The sequence below is a fragment of the Thunnus maccoyii genome, chromosome 12, assembly GCF_910596095.1.
Source record: "Thunnus maccoyii chromosome 12, fThuMac1.1, whole genome shotgun sequence".
In the NCBI taxonomy this organism is placed as follows: domain Eukaryota; kingdom Metazoa; phylum Chordata; class Actinopteri; order Scombriformes; family Scombridae; genus Thunnus; species Thunnus maccoyii.
In genome coordinates, this window is record NC_056544.1 from 24964627 (window position 1) to 24982853 (window position 18227).

At 40.1% G+C, this 18227-nt stretch overlaps 1 protein-coding gene across 1 annotated transcript; it reads right to left on the minus strand.

The window, feature by feature from the left end:
* Positions 1-1774: 1774 nt before the first annotated feature.
* pip4p1a (phosphatidylinositol-4,5-bisphosphate 4-phosphatase 1a) lies at positions 1775-18064 on the minus strand. The gene is made up of 7 exons (XM_042427468.1): positions 17823-18064; positions 15825-16018; positions 11665-11771; positions 9754-9859; positions 7316-7368; positions 6194-6284; positions 1775-3929 (listed from the first exon to the last, which is right to left on the minus strand). The coding sequence occupies exons 1-7, from the start codon at positions 17938-17940 to the stop codon at positions 3786-3788; spliced, it is 813 nt and encodes a 270-aa protein (XP_042283402.1). The 5' UTR covers positions 17941-18064; the 3' UTR covers positions 1775-3785.
* Positions 18065-18227: the final 163 nt, after the last annotated feature.

The window sequence follows — 18227 nt, forward strand, 5'->3', positions numbered from 1 at the left end:
CTACGGCATCTTTTGAGTTGCAAAATGGCAATTAAAAAATATCTAAAATGCATTCCACTTACTGGACTGAAATTCAGGACATCTTCACATCCGGTGTGTTGGTAAATGAGTAAAGTTCAAGTCAATGGTTTTACACATCATGTCTTTATTTGTGTGTAAACAAACTCTGAAAAGAGCATCAGCCAGGTTCTTGATTATTGGCGTTAACATGATTGATTTCTTTTGCAGTCATGGATAAAACATGATCACCACACTACAAAAAAACCCACATCCCTTTTAACAAGTCATTTAATCTTAAATTCTGTCTTAAAATCTCAATTTTCATTTGTTTCCAACACAGTTTTATGTATTGGAGGGGGGAAAAATAAGCACTGACCATAACTTGAAACTGGCAAATCACTGTACATAACTGGAAAAAAACAAATGCCCTTGGACCAGTCTTGAAGAAAATGAAACACTATCACCCCACGAACAGACTTTTTTTCATAATTAATAAGATTTTAGGACATAATAAATCACTGACTTGTTAAAGTGGAATTTTTTTTTGCAGCGTGTATAATAAATAACATGACACTTCCATAAACCGTTGCTGTCTGCAACCTCAGTTCAGTCTAGCAGGGTAACGTCTTCTCATCTTACTTGGTGTATGCAGTGTTTCTCACTACTGTATAAGGTGCTGGGTGTGAGTATTTGTGTGTATGTGTGTGTGCGAGAGATATAACATCCCTTCGGAATGTGATTACCTGTCCAAATGTTTTATTAGTGTAAGTATGTTGTGTGTGTGTGTTTACATCACATGTATGTGAGTATTTTTATGTGTGTGTGTGTACTGTGGTTAAGAGTTGGACACGACCGGGTGTCCAGAGGCTTATTAGGTTAGTAGTTCAACAAATCATTAAATATGTAACAGGTGAAGAGTTGCAAAAATAACCTTCTTAAAAACGACAAATAAAACTTCTGCAGCAATCACAGCAGTAGTGTTAAGCTTGGAGTGCAACATAATCCGCTTAGTCACTTCCTTTTACATAAAACAACAAATATATTTACAAACAGAACCAAAATACATAATTCATAACAAAAGCAATGTTACCACATTCAGAACCACAGACAAGTCATCATGGGACTTATACTGAGTGAGAATGTAACATGTAGTGTGTGTGTGTGTGCGTGCGTGTTTTGTGTTTGTTATTCTTACTGATATTAAGCTTCACTGAGCAAATATTTCACTGGCCTTAAGGTCAAAGCTCCAACTGCCCACAACAACAAATGTAACCAACCAATAAGAAAAGCTCAGGACCAGCCTCCATCTTCACTGACATAAACTGGACATGTTTTAACCATGAATGGCTCCGGTAGGAATCAAAAAAAAAAAACCCTGGCAGAGCTGAGTGTGATGGTGCTTTTATGCCAATCATGTTATTTGAATTCTGCAGCATTTTACTCCTTGTAGATGTACATCCAAAAAATTTTCAGTATGCTCTCAGGAGATATTAATGGGAAACTTTGGCATTTTTTTTTCAACCTGGACCCTATTTTCCCATCATTTTGTGTCTAAGTGACTAATGGGGGACAACAATTTTTTGAAATTGGTCCAGTATTGAGCGAGAGCGCTGCAGCCGGCAGCCGCGAAACGGGTTGAAATGTAATCCTTTGGGGGGCCAGTTGCGCCCCGTCAATGTACGTCCACTAAAAGTTCTTGTTTTTGCCACTGGCAGGCTCAGATTGTTATTATAAGTGTCTGACAACATTATGGAAAGGATCCCTTCAGAGAAATAAAACTTTTATCTTTACCATTTGTTTGATCCGGTCTGTTTGTTACGTCTAACTAAGTCTCGCTCTGAAATCATGTGAGAGGTGACTTGTCGCAAGAAGACAACAGTGGACACGTGAGTAAGGAGTTGGAGTGAGGAGTGTCGGGGAGTACAGGAAGTGTAGCTTAGTGTTATCTAAAAGATTTTCAAAGTCATGGCTGAATAATTAGCGTTCTTCCCGCGACAACTTCTCGCAGGATTTTAGAGCGAGACTTGGTTAGACATGATAACAAACAGACCGGATCCAGAGAAAGGTAAAGAAAAAAAGTTGTATTTCTCTGCAGGGATCTTTTCTATAATGTTGTCAGATGCTTATAATAACAATCTGAGCCTGTCAGTGATGGGTCACGACTGCTCCAAAAGATTACATTGCAGCCTGTTTGGTAGCTGCAGCAATCTCACTCAATACTGGACCAATTTAAAAAATTGTTGTCCCCATTAGTCACTTAGACACAAAATGATGGGGAAATAGGGTGAAAAATCCCAAAGTTTGACTTTAAGAACTGAAGTATGGTATTTTTAAGCTTAAAGTTTGCACAGATTTAACCTCAGCTAGAAAAATATGTGCAGTTCATAAGGATAAAAAAAAACAAACACATACAAGCAACTACAGGAAATACTCATTCTCAAAGGGTCTTATGGGTATAAAGAGGCAGATATCGACGTCTTAAAAACTAATTGTTCTGTTTCAGAAAGCAAAATTAACAAGAAGAAACAAGGTCAAACAATACAGAAAAATGCAATCAAGTCAACGTGACTCTTGGAAACGGGAGGAAGGGTCCTGCAACATTTAGCGATATGTTGGTTGGAGATAATAAAACTCTGAAAATCAAAAGAAAGTAAACCTGTTTTCTATATTTTTGGATCAATGAAAACGAGCTGTAAAAGCGGTCACACTCTTATTGGACCAGAAAATATCCAACTTCCACACAAAAGTGGCACGCATGTCACCGAGACAAGGACGAGAGCGTTGAGGAGAATGTCTGCGTGTCTGTCCTTGAAGACAGAGGCTGGGATCGCCTTTGACTAACTGGTTTCTGAGCTGCAACTCTTAAAGAGCATCCTTCTTTTGTTGTGTGCTGGTATGCATTCATATGGCTGTGTATGTACGTGTGTATGTACGTGTGTGTGTGTGTGTGTGTGTGTGTCTCTGTGTGCGTGCGTTGAATCCTTCTATCACAACTCCTTTTAAGGCTTTCAAGCTGCTTTGGATCAAAGTCAGTCCCAGGGGATAATTCAGCATAAACACTGAGTTCAGAAACATCATAGCCTACCTTTCACGTACTGCTGAATCCAATTTTTCAGACACATTTCAACACCTACTTGATGTTCTGATTCACAAAAAGGGAGGCTGATGTCCCTTTAGCCAATCGTCTTCTACTGGCATCGATTTTATTAGCTTCATCTGACTTCATCGCTGCTTTCACAAAATAATTTGTTGTTTTTTTTTTTTTTTTCCGGTTTAAAAAACGTGAAATGCTGAGAAAAGGGGGAGGGGGGGGGGAGTCCCCTTAAACGAAAACAAGGGCACAATTCACATCTACTTAACTTTAAGCCCTCATCTTAGGTGTTGCGGGAGTGCAACAGATGTGCCACAGACTAAAGCTAAACTTTATAAACAGCGCAAGGAGGGGGGAGAAAGAAGAAGAAAAAAGTGTTACAAATGTTAAAATGAACCCACACTGGCCACGAGATTAGAATAGATAAACAGTACATTAGGCTATACGCGTCATCATAATTACCGATAGATATATAGCAGTCGCAGCCACCGCCATCCAGTTTTAGAAACACATTTGACTAAAAGGAAAAGGGACAGGAGGAGGAGGAGAACCTTTTCTCTCTCAGGAGTTTGGATTTAAATAAATATTCGGTATTCTGTTTTTTTTTTTTTTTGTTTGTTTGTTTTTTTTTAAGCCATCTTTTCCTCCATCCTGGCGGGTTGGGAAGAGGGTGCGGCAGGTTTGGGAGCTGACTCTATGTGAAGTTCTGGAGGGGCTGGCTGACCCTCATGCAGGCCCAGTAGAAGGCCCGCGCCAGGGTGACGACAACCAGGAGCAGCAACACGGCCCACGAGGCGTAGATCCCCTGGTAGGTCTGAGCCTTCACCCACGTCCCGGCCTGAAGACACACAGAGAGAGAGAGAGAGAGACGCCATAATTCAGCTGTTGCTCATAAAAACCCTGTAAAAAGATATCGTCAGCACATTCTGGGTGTGTAATGGTGATTATAATGAACTAGCTCAAGTCCAATCAGGCTAAATGCAACTGAGTGCTGAAGCTACAATTTGGCTTGAAAATGTTTTGCTTTTCATACATTTTTTAATCAAAATTAAGCCAAATATTCAGCAATTTTCACGTATTAAAAGTGAACAAAAGCATCCGACATGAATTCACTTGTGGGAGGCTTTCATCGCGACGTCACACAGACGTTAAAAAAACATTTAGTTTACTTTATGTATCTATAGTCAGCGAGAGGGACGACTTAAACCACCTGCACTGACAATAATTTAACAGTTTCAAATGGACAAATTTTCATGGAAGAGTACATATTCAATAATTAAGTGTGACTTGAGGGGTGAGGGAGAAAATAGCTATCCCATCAAGTATTAAGTGTGCAGCTGCTCAGAGGAAAATTATTTAATGAAGATGGCAAAAGTGACTTTGAGAGAACCTACAGGGACGCTGTGGAAATATAGAAAGATGAATTCCTATTTCAAAGTCACAACACTTGAGCAGAGCTAATTTAGGTATTAAAAAAAGTCCGAGAAAAAAAAAGAAAAAATATTTTAGGAAGGATTTGTTCCAGACGTGTAATAAATTCCTGTAATAAATGATGTTCTTTTTCTTGTGCTTGACACCTAGAGATGGATGATACACACTTGTGGCCAACGAGTAGTTTTTTACATTTAGGAATAAAGCCAGATAAGGTTTTGTGTGCGTTACAGGTACGCTTCAAAAACACTGTCAGAGAAAAGTCAAGCAGATGCTGTTTATCAGCATTTAAAAACGCTCAGGCGGTTAGATCTCACCATAAAAGTATAAAAGCGGTTTATACAAGCCCCCCAAAAAAAGAAACATCAAACACGCTCAAAAGAAATATATACACACACGCACCGGCCTCAGATGAGATTCCTCCCCTTTTCCAGTAAATGGTGTCTGAAGTTTTAATGAGTCAGTCTGCTCTGAGGACTTAACATTTTAACTGGCTCCTCTTAACTGGTGTTGCAGCTCCTGTAGCTCCGGAAAGTTACGGCGGTTATGGTGATGAATCTTAACTACCTTCATTTAAAAAAAAAAAAAATTCGCTGCTTTCTTATGCCTAATTAACTGGAAATAAAGATGGATCCGTTACTTGTCTTGGGTTGTTGCCGATAAAGTTTATTGATACAATGTACACCTCTGCAGATTAAACTGTCAAACCCCTGCTCTTCAACGATTTATTTTTATTAAAACCGCCTTTTGTTTGAAACAGAGTCTGATTCCACGTTGATGTGACGTTTAATGTCACCACACCAGCATTACGCAACGCTGTCACTACAGCATTCGGTGTTTTTTGTCTGCACTTTGCTTACTGTTCTTCCATGCTGGCAGGCAGGCACATATTCATCACATGTTCAGTGTGTCTATACTGCTGCTGCTGTTTGGTGCTCATCTTGCACCCTCTGCTGTTCATGAAGAGGAATGTATCGACCGTCTAGTTGTGTCTAAGTGTTCATTTCCTCCTTTTATAAATTACTGATTATCTAAGAAAAAAAAAAATCAGATCTACAGTTAAGAGGTTATTCTATTATTGCACTCTTATAATCAATTAAATGAGAGCAACAAAAATAACTAAAAACACCAAAGAAAATAAGAATTAAGTGTATGATTGTATTCACATCAATCTGAAGAGGAGCCGAGGCAAAACAGAAGGTCAAATTTTTAAACAGGAATAATATTTCCTGCTCTTCAGTAGGTGTGTCTGCTGGTGTTGTTGAGTGAATGCTCCTTACAGTTAAACTAGGTTGTGTTTGCACTATATCTCACTGACAAATAGAGGCCTGTCATAGTGTCTGGAGAGAGCAGGTGCATGGTGCGCGCTACCATGTGAGAGATGTGACAACAGGGACTGTAATTGTATTGCTTCTTCCTGCTGTGCGAGGGCAAAGTTTTCACGTTATTAATTACAAGCAGAGGGCAGTTTCAGAACACTGGCGAGGATATTGTTCATAAATGTTTTCGTTTCATTGTGTTTTTTTGTCCAGTTTAAAGGGTAAACGCCTGCCCTGCAACCTTTTCAGTAATCTCGTTTCAAAACTCGAGAACGGGCCTGTAATTCTACTGGATGACGGAGAGTATGGTGTACGGTGGATGTCAGGATGGTGGGCGACGGCGTCAACTCACCATCAGCCCGGCGGTCGAGATGCTGAATAGCAAGCAGAGTAGAAAACACCACAAGCTCCGCCTCCTGGGATACCTCTGACCAATGGAGGAGCTGCAGGACCAGAAAAATTAGTTGTATTAATCATTTGTGTGTGTTTTAACATCAGGCCTGTTTATAACACAATATGAGCCTGTGTTTATCTGAACTTTTAAAGAACAACAATAACTCTACAATCAATATTTTCAGTTTGCTTGTTTTACTGTGGTTAGATAAACTGTTGCTGGAAGTGCAGGGCTGAAATGTCACATGAAGAAAAATGATGACACACCTGCACAAATTAAGCTTCAAGTAGCATCTGCCCAGCTGTCTCAATCCATATTCTTAAGCTATTTTGGATTTGACAAATTGAAATCTCATGACTAAAGCTGTTCATAAAGACCGCACCTGTGCACACCTGTGTATCACAGTAATATAACATCTATTTTCAGCACCTTGTGGATTTAAACACTGAGGAAGAAGAAAGAAGGCCACCTGTAGCTTTATGTGCCTGACGGGTTCCTGAAATATTCCTGTAACTGTTCTGATTTAATTGCAATACATATTAGCATCTTAAGAACTGATACTGCGTCATATAAGGATGGTTTTTACTCATTTTCTTCTCTACGACATAGTGTGCACTTACATTATAATCTGTTCCAAGCAAGGACAAACAAAAACAGAACATACACTATTGTGAACTAAACTCCTATGAACTTTTCTCACAGGGTTAAGAAGCTTATGGATCTAGCAATGAAGAATGTAGTTTGTGGCAAAGGTCTAAGAAAATCCTGAGGCAGGAAATATACATAGAGCAAAGTCCCACAGATCAGAAACCTCATGATATTATAAAACACATGCCAATCTGGGGCGAGCAAGGGGAAAATGTGTTGCAGGTTTTCAGGTTAAGAGAGAGAAAAATCATAAAAAAACAGGATGTTGATTCAAAGTTAGTCATGTCCTTGAGAAAAACCCTGAAACATCTCCCTGTTTAGTCTTTGCGAGTGTAATACAAGCGTCAAATGTTAGTGATGTAAATCTAAAAATATAAAAAGGTACAGTGAGAGTGAAGTGGTGTGACTGATGAATTGCTTATAGCTACTTACACTTTCCTGCAGTGTGGGCACCTGGCCAGCGTCCGGTCTGTGAACTCTGTCCACTGAAATTACAAAAGGAAGAGATTCAACTAAAAGTGGTAACAAAAGTGCCAGATGACATGACTGTGATGTTCACAGTATGATTCATAGACCTCTATTCTAAAACACAAGGCCTGTGATTTTGTGCGTTACATATTTAGATTTTTGCTTACTACATGCCCATGATTGTAAGGCTGTGACTAATCTTTACTTTCAATTAACAGATTGATTCTTTGGCAGGAAATAGTGACATTTCCAACCATCCAAAACCATCCAAAGCCATAAGATGTTCAAATTTACAATCATCTAAATCGATGAAAAACAGGAAGTCCTCACATCTGAGAAGCTGAAACCAGATCTTGACTCCATCAAGATGTTTGATTTTCTGTCTCTTGTTTAAATCCGCCTGCTGCCTGGATTGATAATACACTTTAAAAAGATTCTGAATACGACCATCCGAGTTCTTATCAACAGGTGTTTTGTGTCAGCCGCAACACGAGCAAGAAAAACGGTCTCTCCTCTCAGTGTGCAGGTATTTATTCCCTGACGTCGGGGGCCGTGATACATTTGTGAACCCTGCTAGCAGAGTACGCCGTGCGTGCCGTATATTCTTCTTGTTCTGAAAGAAAGATTCTGTATGGGGAGAGCACAGAGAACATTATCACTCGATCTGCGACAAAAAGGATCGCTGCGACGCCACCCACGGATCTGTATTTTCATTCAGCCACCCTGTCTTTAAGCAGGTAGGGAAGGGAAGGTCTGACTGAATACTAAACACCCCGTAGCATCCGTCTATGCTTCTCTTTCTCTGAATCTGCCAGCCTCCTCTCTTTTACCACATATCTAAACCGTCTTTACCTGTCCCATGCATTATTAAAGGGCAGTAAGTTCACATTTTTACTTCCCCCTTTAGCAAAGAATGACCAGAATATATCAGCAGAGAGAGTTGATAGAGTTATTGATCTACATCAGTAACTCAACATTTACTTGGCCTGAAGAACTTTTTGATTTAACAATAATTCACTTCTCTGGGGCCGTGCTACAGTATGCCCCCACAACAAAAACCTCTCAGGCTCACTCAAACTGTCACGAGATACTTCAGTTCAAATGATAAAAGCTTCACTCGAGAAGCCAAAGAAGCAAAGCCAAAGCAGTTTTTTACGATTCCGCTGTTTTGCATAGTAATACATCACCTTTTCAAACGTTTTTTATTGGATCTTGGCACTCCAAAGTGATTTTATTGCTTATGTCTTTCTAAGGTTTATGTCACTCAAGCAGATCGGAGATGTGGGGAAATGTGCCAGAGACTCGAACGGTGGTTGTACTGATGATGCAGGTTCTACTGATTGCTATTAAGGTTGATGAGGGTAATAAATGAACCGCTTTCTAAATAAAAGCAGTCCTATTGACGCCACTGTTAATAATTTGAAAGTCAATTTTTTTGTTTGCTTTTCTGTATTTTAGTAATATATTTCCTACAACAGAGATGACATTACATTTACTCTACACAATAAAATGTTTATGAGTTTGTTTGCAATCTAAACCTGAAAAGAAAACAAAGACACTTTCAAAACTAATTATGAAACTAATAAAAATGTGGTTGAAGTGTATTTCTTCAGAATCATAAAAAACTCCAAAAGATTAAAAGGAATAGTTCTACATTTTGGGAAATAAGCCTTTTCACTTTCTTGCTGAGAGTCATATGAGAAAATTTATATCACTTTCATGTGCAGTAGAGTAGAGCTGTAACGATTAGTTGATTAATCGATTACTTGATTGACAGAAAATGAATCAGTGACTGTTTGATAATAGATTTGTTGTCCTGAGTCATTTTTTTAAGAAAAAAATCTTTGGTTCCAGCTTCTTAAATGTGAATATTTTCTGGTTTCTTTAGTCCTCTATGACGGTAAACTGAATATCTTTGTGTTGTGGACTGTTGGTTGGGACAAAACAAGACATTTGAGGTTGCATCTTGACATTTTATAGACTAAACGACTAACTGATATATCGAGAAAATAATCGTCAGATCAAACAATAATGAAAATAATTGTTATTTGCAGCCCTACAGTAGTGTACGGTCAATATGAAGCTACGGCCAGAAGGCAGTTAGCTAAGCATAAAAACAGTGAAAGCAGTTGGAAACAGATATCCTTGTTCTGTCCAAAGGTAACAAAATCTGACAACAAGCACCTCTAAATCTCATAAATTAACATGTTAAATCTTGTTTGTGTGACCTGTACAAGAAGCAGGCAACAGGTTTCCAACATGTTTCCAGTCTTTATGCTACGCTAAGCTAATTGGCTCCTGGCGGTAGCTTCAGTCACGCTGAGAAAGCAAATAAGCAGAAATGTCAATCTACTGCTGTAAGATCAAAGTGTTTTTAATTGTATTTTTTTTCTGGCTAGTACCAGGAAGGTGTTGCTGCAGTGTCCACAGGAGACCCGGGCCCCGGCTGGCTGGGGGTCAGGACTGGCCGGACCAGGATGAACTGGACCCAGATTGATTATCCTCTTACTAGAAAGAAACCAACAGACACAGAAACACACAAAGTCAGCACTGACAGCACAATTGACTCCAGATATTACCCGGCGTCAACGCAAGTTAATAATCACAGCTTGATTTTTTTTATTGTGAGTCGTCGTCTCACACGGCTGGTGTAGAAAGGCTGACAGCGGTGTCAATTTTTGGGGTCCATTATTAGCCAACCATCTCATTACTACCAACACTTGCTTTTCTAAACCTTTCTTCCACACAGTAGCTCAGAATCACTGATCAGACGGCGGCGCAGAAATGTGTCTGGTTTGAATGCTAAACAGTAAGTCTGGAGGTAAACTCTCTGGAGCATTTTAATACAGGCAAATGCAAAGTGGCATATGAGGAATATATAAAACCTTTTGACATTGCTTTCATTAAATAAATAACCTTTGGTCAACTGTGGCGACACTGGGAATGTGAACAGATACATAAAAAAAACATGCAGAGATATTTTAGTCAGTTATGAAAGTTTGTTGCTTTTTCTGCCAACAAATTTTAGCATCTCCTCCAGTTTTAATAGTAGTAGTAGTATTAAAAACTTCACGGTTCAAGGATAATATTTCTAAAGAAAGTTAAAAATGAAAATCATTTGGAGTCCTCCTTTACCCCTGAGGCACAAAATGTGAAGTCAAAGCAAATGATTAAATGATAAATTGTGGGATATTTCTGTCAGAGACACTCACAATTCATTTAGCTTGGAATGAAAAAAAAAAATAAAAAATTGCCTACTGCATTCATTACAAAACCGCAAAACATTTAAAACATGCAAACCCAAAATTAGCCTTCAGCCCTACCTTATGATCTGCACCGGAGCCGACAGATGAATTATGTGTTTCAGATCTTTATGACAAGAGATTTTCAGATGTACAGTTTTAAAATGATATTCATACAGAAGCAGAAAATTAACAAACAAAAAAAAAATGCTAAAAATGTTTTTGCACATTTTATGCCTCGGGCATAAACAAGGGATCTTATCTTTTTTAGCAATTACACGAGGCCGCAGCAGCATGATGTTCAGATGAGCTGCCAGAGCCGAGCGCGTTCGGTGACTGACATAAGCCTTCTGTTTTTACAATAAAAACCTCAAACACACTGGCATCAGTTTGACCCTTTTTTGGCTTTTTGTGTAGTTTATGTCCTGACCAAACCCATCAGAAACTTTTCTTTCCCAGACTGCATTTACAGCAAACCTGTGATGTTTTCTTTATGCACTAGAAAAATCAACAAACTGCCACATGACATGTTGTATAAACTAACTTTTTCTAGTTTATCTATTATTTTCTGCTCAAAAAGAAAGAGGTTTGAGTGTTTGTTCTAGCCTCTGATATTATTATTATGAATGGATTTGCTAAGTGTGCGTTTGGTTGGTAGCTAGCCTGCAGTGCTAGTTAGTGCATAATTAAAGAAGCAGAATTTATTGACCTGATAATTAAACCTCTTTCCTGAGGAAAATATCTCACGAAAATAAAACAATACATATATTAGCCAGTACAGACGATCTCTCTCTCTCTCTCATAATAAAGGATGAGATGCGGAGGTAAAACGCATGATGTGGTTGTTCTAATGAGGCTGTTATTTCCTTATCGGGCTCGCTGAGCACCGCGTGTATATTGCGCTAGGAGCACAGCCTTAATTGAGGGACTACTGCTCCCACTGCACCCTGTTTCCTCTGCCTCACTTCTCTCACACACACGCAGACACAGAGTGTTCTTGCAGTCTCGCAGTGGTGTCCACACACACACACACAGAGAGAGAGAGAGAGAGGCTTGGAGAGAATATCTCACCAATATGGCCGGGGACAGGCAATCCTCTGGGAGGTGACTTTGCAGATGAGCAGACAGTTGCAGGGGCAGCGAACGTACTTCTTCCCTGCTGGGGCGTTCTTAATGGGCTGCAGAGGGAGACAGAGACACAGGAGGGGGAAAAAAAAAAGATAAGAAGAGAGTAGAACAACACATTTGAACAGGAGTAGAAAACAAGCCAATTATTCCTGATGGACAAGAATGAAGCAACACTATGTGAGAGAGAGACGTATTCAGAGAGATATCAGGAGAGGCTGTACTGCGGTTACGGTAAAGGCGTCGAGGGGCGGCGTTACCTTACAATGATTCTGCCGGTGCTTTATTGTCCCCAACAGATCAGGAACTACTTGTTGCTCTTCGAATGACACACAAGCACACAGCTCTTGTGAATGTTAAGAACTCTTTGCCATCAGATTTGTGTTAAGGGAAAGGACAGTTTCTCTCGCACTGATTCTCGCCTTATGTTACATATACAGCAGATAATTGACAGCCACAGACTTCTGTTTTATAAATGTATGAAGTACATAATCAGCCAAGTGACCAAGTGTACGTACTGACGGACTGTGTGTCATCTCACTAGGTCACACTGATCCATAATACTGAAAGTCAAATCAATTATCAAGCAACATCGCCTGAGCTCGCAGAGAGACAATGGAAACTTTATTCTTTTTTTTTTTTTTTTTTTTACGCTTGAGCACCACTTTAACAAATCACACACCTTGCTCTGAGCTCAGAAGAACATTTAGCTGTCAGACTGTCGTACGCCCCGCCGACGTTTCTCTCCGCCGTATCATTAAACTCTGACTAACCGCATCAGACGGCGTCCTGTGCGTTTCCCCGCTCCGTTATCAACTTCACTTTATAAGCTGTAAAAGCTTCACCGGCTATGGCGGTGACGTTTGTAGACAGCGTGCGGAGTTTGACACTGAAAGGCTGTTTTCACATTCATCTGTTGAGAGTAGAGAGTTTCTCTGAGCTCTTTGATGAAACCCTTTTAAAGGGTAGGCGGGCTTATTAGCAGGTTTTGTGACATCACAGCTAGTTTGGAGCCTATCATAGTCCGGTATGCGACTTGCATAAGTGATTAGTGATGTTAAAACCTGAAGCCTCCTTTACAGTGAAGTAGGAGACGTCTTGTATCCACCTGTTAAACTTCTGAGATGAAAAAATATTTGCATATTTATAGATTATTAATGAGGGAGAAAGGAGTAAATATCATGAAGGTTTTTAAAGTGGTAATTACATTTCTTTTGTGGATTATTGTTCTAAGAAGAGTGTTTTAATAAATGTCTGGAGGGGATCTTAAAAAACTAATTTTGTTTAAAAAAAAAAACAAACATTTATTTTTAAGTCTTGTTTTGGTGTTAAAAACAAACAACACAAAAAAGTTAAAGATCCCCTCCAGACATGTTGTAAGATATATAGAAAATACAATACTCTGCTTACTGCAGGTTTCAAGTTTCCACATCAGACTTGTGTAACTTGCATACTGGACCTGGATTAACCTCCGAACTAGTTGTGATGTCACAAATCATGCTTGTAGGCCCATTGTCCCGCCCCTTACGCCGTGTCCTATCAGCAAGCAAGAGTCCGACTATCGCGTCAGATCGCATGACATCGGACACTCTCTGTCCACACTGAGTCCGTTAAATATGCACCTCAGTTATGTCATGTAAACAAACAGTGTATGTATCAGCTGTGCACTCAAGATCAGACTGGAGACATAATCACTCAAGTAAAAGATGGGTGAGTACGTGAGTAACCTATGTTTGTACTTTTTAAACAGAAAACACAGGTTTTACATTGTGATATTTAGATGTTTCTTTACTGGAAATGACATAAAACATATCCAACAGCAACTTCACCAGAAACTTCCAGCTTCCTGGTGATCTCCCTCCAGCCGGCTGCTACCTTATTTAGGTTTTAGTAGTGAAATGAAGAGGTATTGTAGAGGCGATTCCTCATTTCAACTGAGGAGTTCAATGAATCAGCTGTTCCTCATCCGTGACGCTCTTTCAACACGAATGACAGGAAGTAAATTACCAAAATACTTAACAGATTATTGAGACATAAACACAAAGATTTCACAACAAAATCTCCTGATTAAAACAACTTCATGTGCAGTTAAGGGGGACTATGTTTCTTCACAACGGAGCGGTGTGATGCTCTGTGATTAAATAAGCTAAGTCATGCTTCCACTATCTCAACCGTCGTCTCTCAGCCACAGTGTGACTGGAAGAGAAGAAGAGATGATCCGCCTCCAGATTAGAACCGTTAACTGTGATATAGTTTTTTCAATACTGTATAAACCTGTGGCAGTGAAACAACCATTAATATTTTTTATAGCAATTAGTTATGTTGTGATTTTCTTCCCACCCCTACTGGGCTAGACGAAATTGTTATGTCACAATATGTCTAATTTATCAGCGTAATTAACAAGGGGGGGGGGGGGGTGTTGATGATTGAGACATAGAAAAGCTCCACATTAACCCTAACACAACAACCTGCAGATTATACCCAATTACTCACATCAACCACTGGCTGTCCACAAATACTGTTAAGATATTTTGCCTCCTGTGCAAATCTTTGGATCTGTGCCCATATTTATTTCTCCACCAGCTCTATATGATGCAACTTCCATCTGTGATGCTTCCGAGGCTTATTTGCACATCCAGACAGATTTCGGTGTAAATACGACTTCATCTTTGCATTTCCTAAGGTTACGGCCCACAATCCATCCATATCAACACACCCTGGACACATTTCTGTGTGTCTACATATGCTCCCTCCATCTGTAAATTGCTCGTATTGCCAATTGGTACATCTGGACACATTTTTTATATATTTCTTCTTCCATCTGTACAAGGATATGCATAGCTAGTGATGCACGTTCGTGGCACTGCTCTTGAGTCGTTCCCATCATCTAAAGTTCTCTCTCTGTGGTTCCTGTTTCCTCAAAGAGATAATTAAAAGTTGGTAATTAAAATGACCACTGTGTGTGTTCAGCTTTTCATAAATTGGGGAAGTAAAAGTGCGGCTGTGCATCTGTGTGTTTGTTGTATCTTGCCACACTTTTCAATACAAGTAGGAAATAGAAAACTTCAGCGTATCGTTGTCAAATTGTGAGAGCTGTGTAATACGATATAAATATATAAATGAGATCATTATCAAGATGACTGGTATGCTATCTAGTGCCTTAAAGGATAAGTTCACAATTTTTCAAGTGTGAGTCCTCACTTTGAGCAGAAATGTAATTAAACGTTTATCTGATAAGATCATATACGGCTTCAGCCATCTGAATAAGTCAAATAAAGTGGATATCCTCTTTGTGTCTCGACAAACAGTGTTTTCCTGTTCAGCTGCAGTGGAAGGTTAGTAACAAGAATAGAAGTATTGGCAGCTTTTCAACTGTTGTACCATGTTTTGCATAAAACCAGTTGATTTTTTGTCACAATGAGAACGACGCCACCTGTTCCCTGCTATTTTCCATTGCAATTTTCCCCATAATTGTAAACATGTCACATGAACTTACCTGCTACATTTTATGTCGTGGGGAGAAATCAAAATAAAACTTGTGGCAGTGGATGAACCAGATGAAGTTCTTAAGCTTTTTTAAAATCATATACAATGTGGTTTGTTGAGAATCAAAAGCCAAAAGCTCCTCAGCCCACTTGAAAGAGGACATATATACGACCACCTTTACAGGGAGTTTCAAGGTTGGTTGTTCAAATGACATCATACTCGCCTGACCAAACCAACCAAATTACAGTACAGGACTGGTCAGGTGCGAGTGTGTCCTTGGATCCCCTGGTAACACAACTATTTGCTTTGTGCCTTCAAGCGAACCACTTGATTTTCGGCAAATCCTATTCAGAGGTCAGTGTTGACTGTGGAAACTGATACAGGCTGCCAAGCTGCTCAGCTATGATCTCTTTAAATCCAACACGTATCATTTTAAAAGGGTTGGTTCACCCAAATTATAACAAACGCAAACAGTTTTTCATTGGAGCTACTTTCTGATGGAAATAATAGACTATATGGACTATTATTTGGGGGAACCAACCATTAAATAGAAAATGTGTGCATTGCCTGTGAGTGTGTGTAACAACTGAATGCATTTACGGATTATTCTAGAGACCTACCGTAGCTTCATTGCAGACCCCGCACTTCACCACATGCTGGTGGATCTTACCCTCCACAGAGATCAGACTCTGACACACCCTGCAGCTGATAACAGGGGCACTGCCGCTCTCTGGGGAGGTGAGAGGGGAGTAGGGCGGAGGGTCCTCCCCTAGGAGCACCGAGGACTGAGCGGGGCCGGGGAACGGAGGGAAGCCTGAACAGGGATGGAGACAAGAAAGGGAATGAATGATTAAAACAAAAGTAGTAAGACTAGCGACAAAAGAGCAGATTCTCGAAAGGACACAGTCACAAGAGTTGCACAACGGACTGAAAAAAGGCTCAATTCCCATGACAAGTAACCTCTTATGATTAACAAGATAATAAGATTTGGTCTCGAGTTCTGCTGAAAGGAGCTTTAGAAGAAAAACTCTCCTGGAATGTTGAGTGGGGTCAGTTTCAACAAATAGGAGTCTACGTGTTTGTAAGAGAAAGATTAAAAAAGCAGAGCAAGACTGAGTAAATGAGGGGACAGACTTCTATCTTGAACTCTGATGCAACATACAGTACCAGGGTCGCAAATTAACGGGGGTCTGGGCCAAATGCCCCTAAAAAAAAAAAAAGTAAAATTGCCCTTGGGATTGGGATGTTTTTTAAATTCCCAAACCTGTCACACTTCCAGCTGAGTCACAATCTGTTCGAAATTAAAGTGCGATAGAAATCTCGACAGTCGCTGACCCTCCCAGTGTGACCTGTCCCTAAAAAAGCTACCAAAGCTGTCATAGTACATGTTATTTTAAACCTTAGCGTGCCATATATAACACGCCAGACAATAAGCAATGTTGTTGAGATGTTGAACTGTGATGTTGTTGCTTAACGTGTTCATGGTTTATACTTTTGAAAATAAAATATGCATTAAATGGGTAAAAATACTCACACAGTTATAATCTGCAACTGGGATTATAACACAGTGTGAGTATTTTTACCCATTAAATGTTCTTGCATTATAAGTTTGGCTGCTCCCTTCACTTTTTTATATAAGAGTCACTGAGTATTGGTCTGTCATGCAACGTAGAACTAAGGTATCTCCCATTATTTGAAAAAAATGCCCAGGAAATGATCCAAAATGCCCCCAAACAGCTTTAATGAGGGTAAAAAAAACCCTCATTTCCTACCCTGTTCACTGCTACCTGCTCTGAACAAGACATTTCTAGCAAGTAGAGTGAATGACAGTGTTTAGGGCAGGTTGTGGGAGCAAAACACAATTAAGAGCCATATTTCACGCCTTATCCAATACTATATGTAGACACAGTCCCTCCCTAACTGAGCTCTCGTTGGTCGCAGCATCCCTCAGCAGCCTCTGTAATGGCTTTATCATGTGTCAATCAAATCAGGTGTTTCTCGGATGCTAGCTAACTAAGCGGCACAGTTACCATGAACATAATACATAAGGGCTTTTTTTCAGTAATTACATGGATAAAACGCTTCTATCTGACAGTCAAATGGCGTTATATTAAGTCTAGTGTTCAAGTTTTTCAGGAAACTGCTTCTTGATTTCATTTAAGGGTGAAAGTTAAAGCTTTATAAAAGACTCACTGTAGAAACCACCAGAAATTGCATTAATAGAGAATCTAGATTGCGAGAACAGTGAGCGCCACTCAGCTGTTGAATCACCTGCAACAATTTGTTTTAGGAGCCGTAAATAAAATGTAGTTTAGTGGTAATAACGCTGAGCTGTAAACCTGAAGTTAGAGCTAGCTACCAAGCTAATATAACGGTTGCTAGGTTAGCTGATTTCCTTCAGCCTCTGCTACACGTTAGGGTTGCAAAACCGCATATTTTGTTCCCAGGTGATGCTTATTGGGCAATAATGTAAAAGCTTACATCATATCCCACACAAACACAGTCACGACACGCCGGTTCTTTGTCAGTGTCACAGCTGAGCTAGCTGGATAAGCAGAATGCCCAGTCAGTGGATGCTAACGCTAGCTAGGCTAACTCAGAGCTCCATGGATACTCACTCTGTGGTTTGTTGGGCACGCCGTAGGGCGCTGCACCGGGAGACACCCCGCCGTTACCGCTGCCAAGAGTACCATCTCCCAGATCTGATAGTAACGGGGACCTCTCGCCGTCCGCCATACCGACAGCGAGGCGTGGGGGGAAGAGTGGGAGCGTGAATGTGGACCGATAAGGTGGTGTATTGTTGTGTCGGAAATGCAGGCGTCACATGATCACACCACCACCGCTGCTGCCGCTGCCGCTGCTGCGGTAACGGGGCTCGGGGGTGTGGCACCGCACACCCGGGGATGCTCCAAATGTGTGTTCATGTTAATTACATGGGAATTAATTTTCCAACAACGGTGACGTCTGCATTACCGTGAGAAAGTTTCAATATGGAACTTTTAATTTAACCTTTACCCACCCAG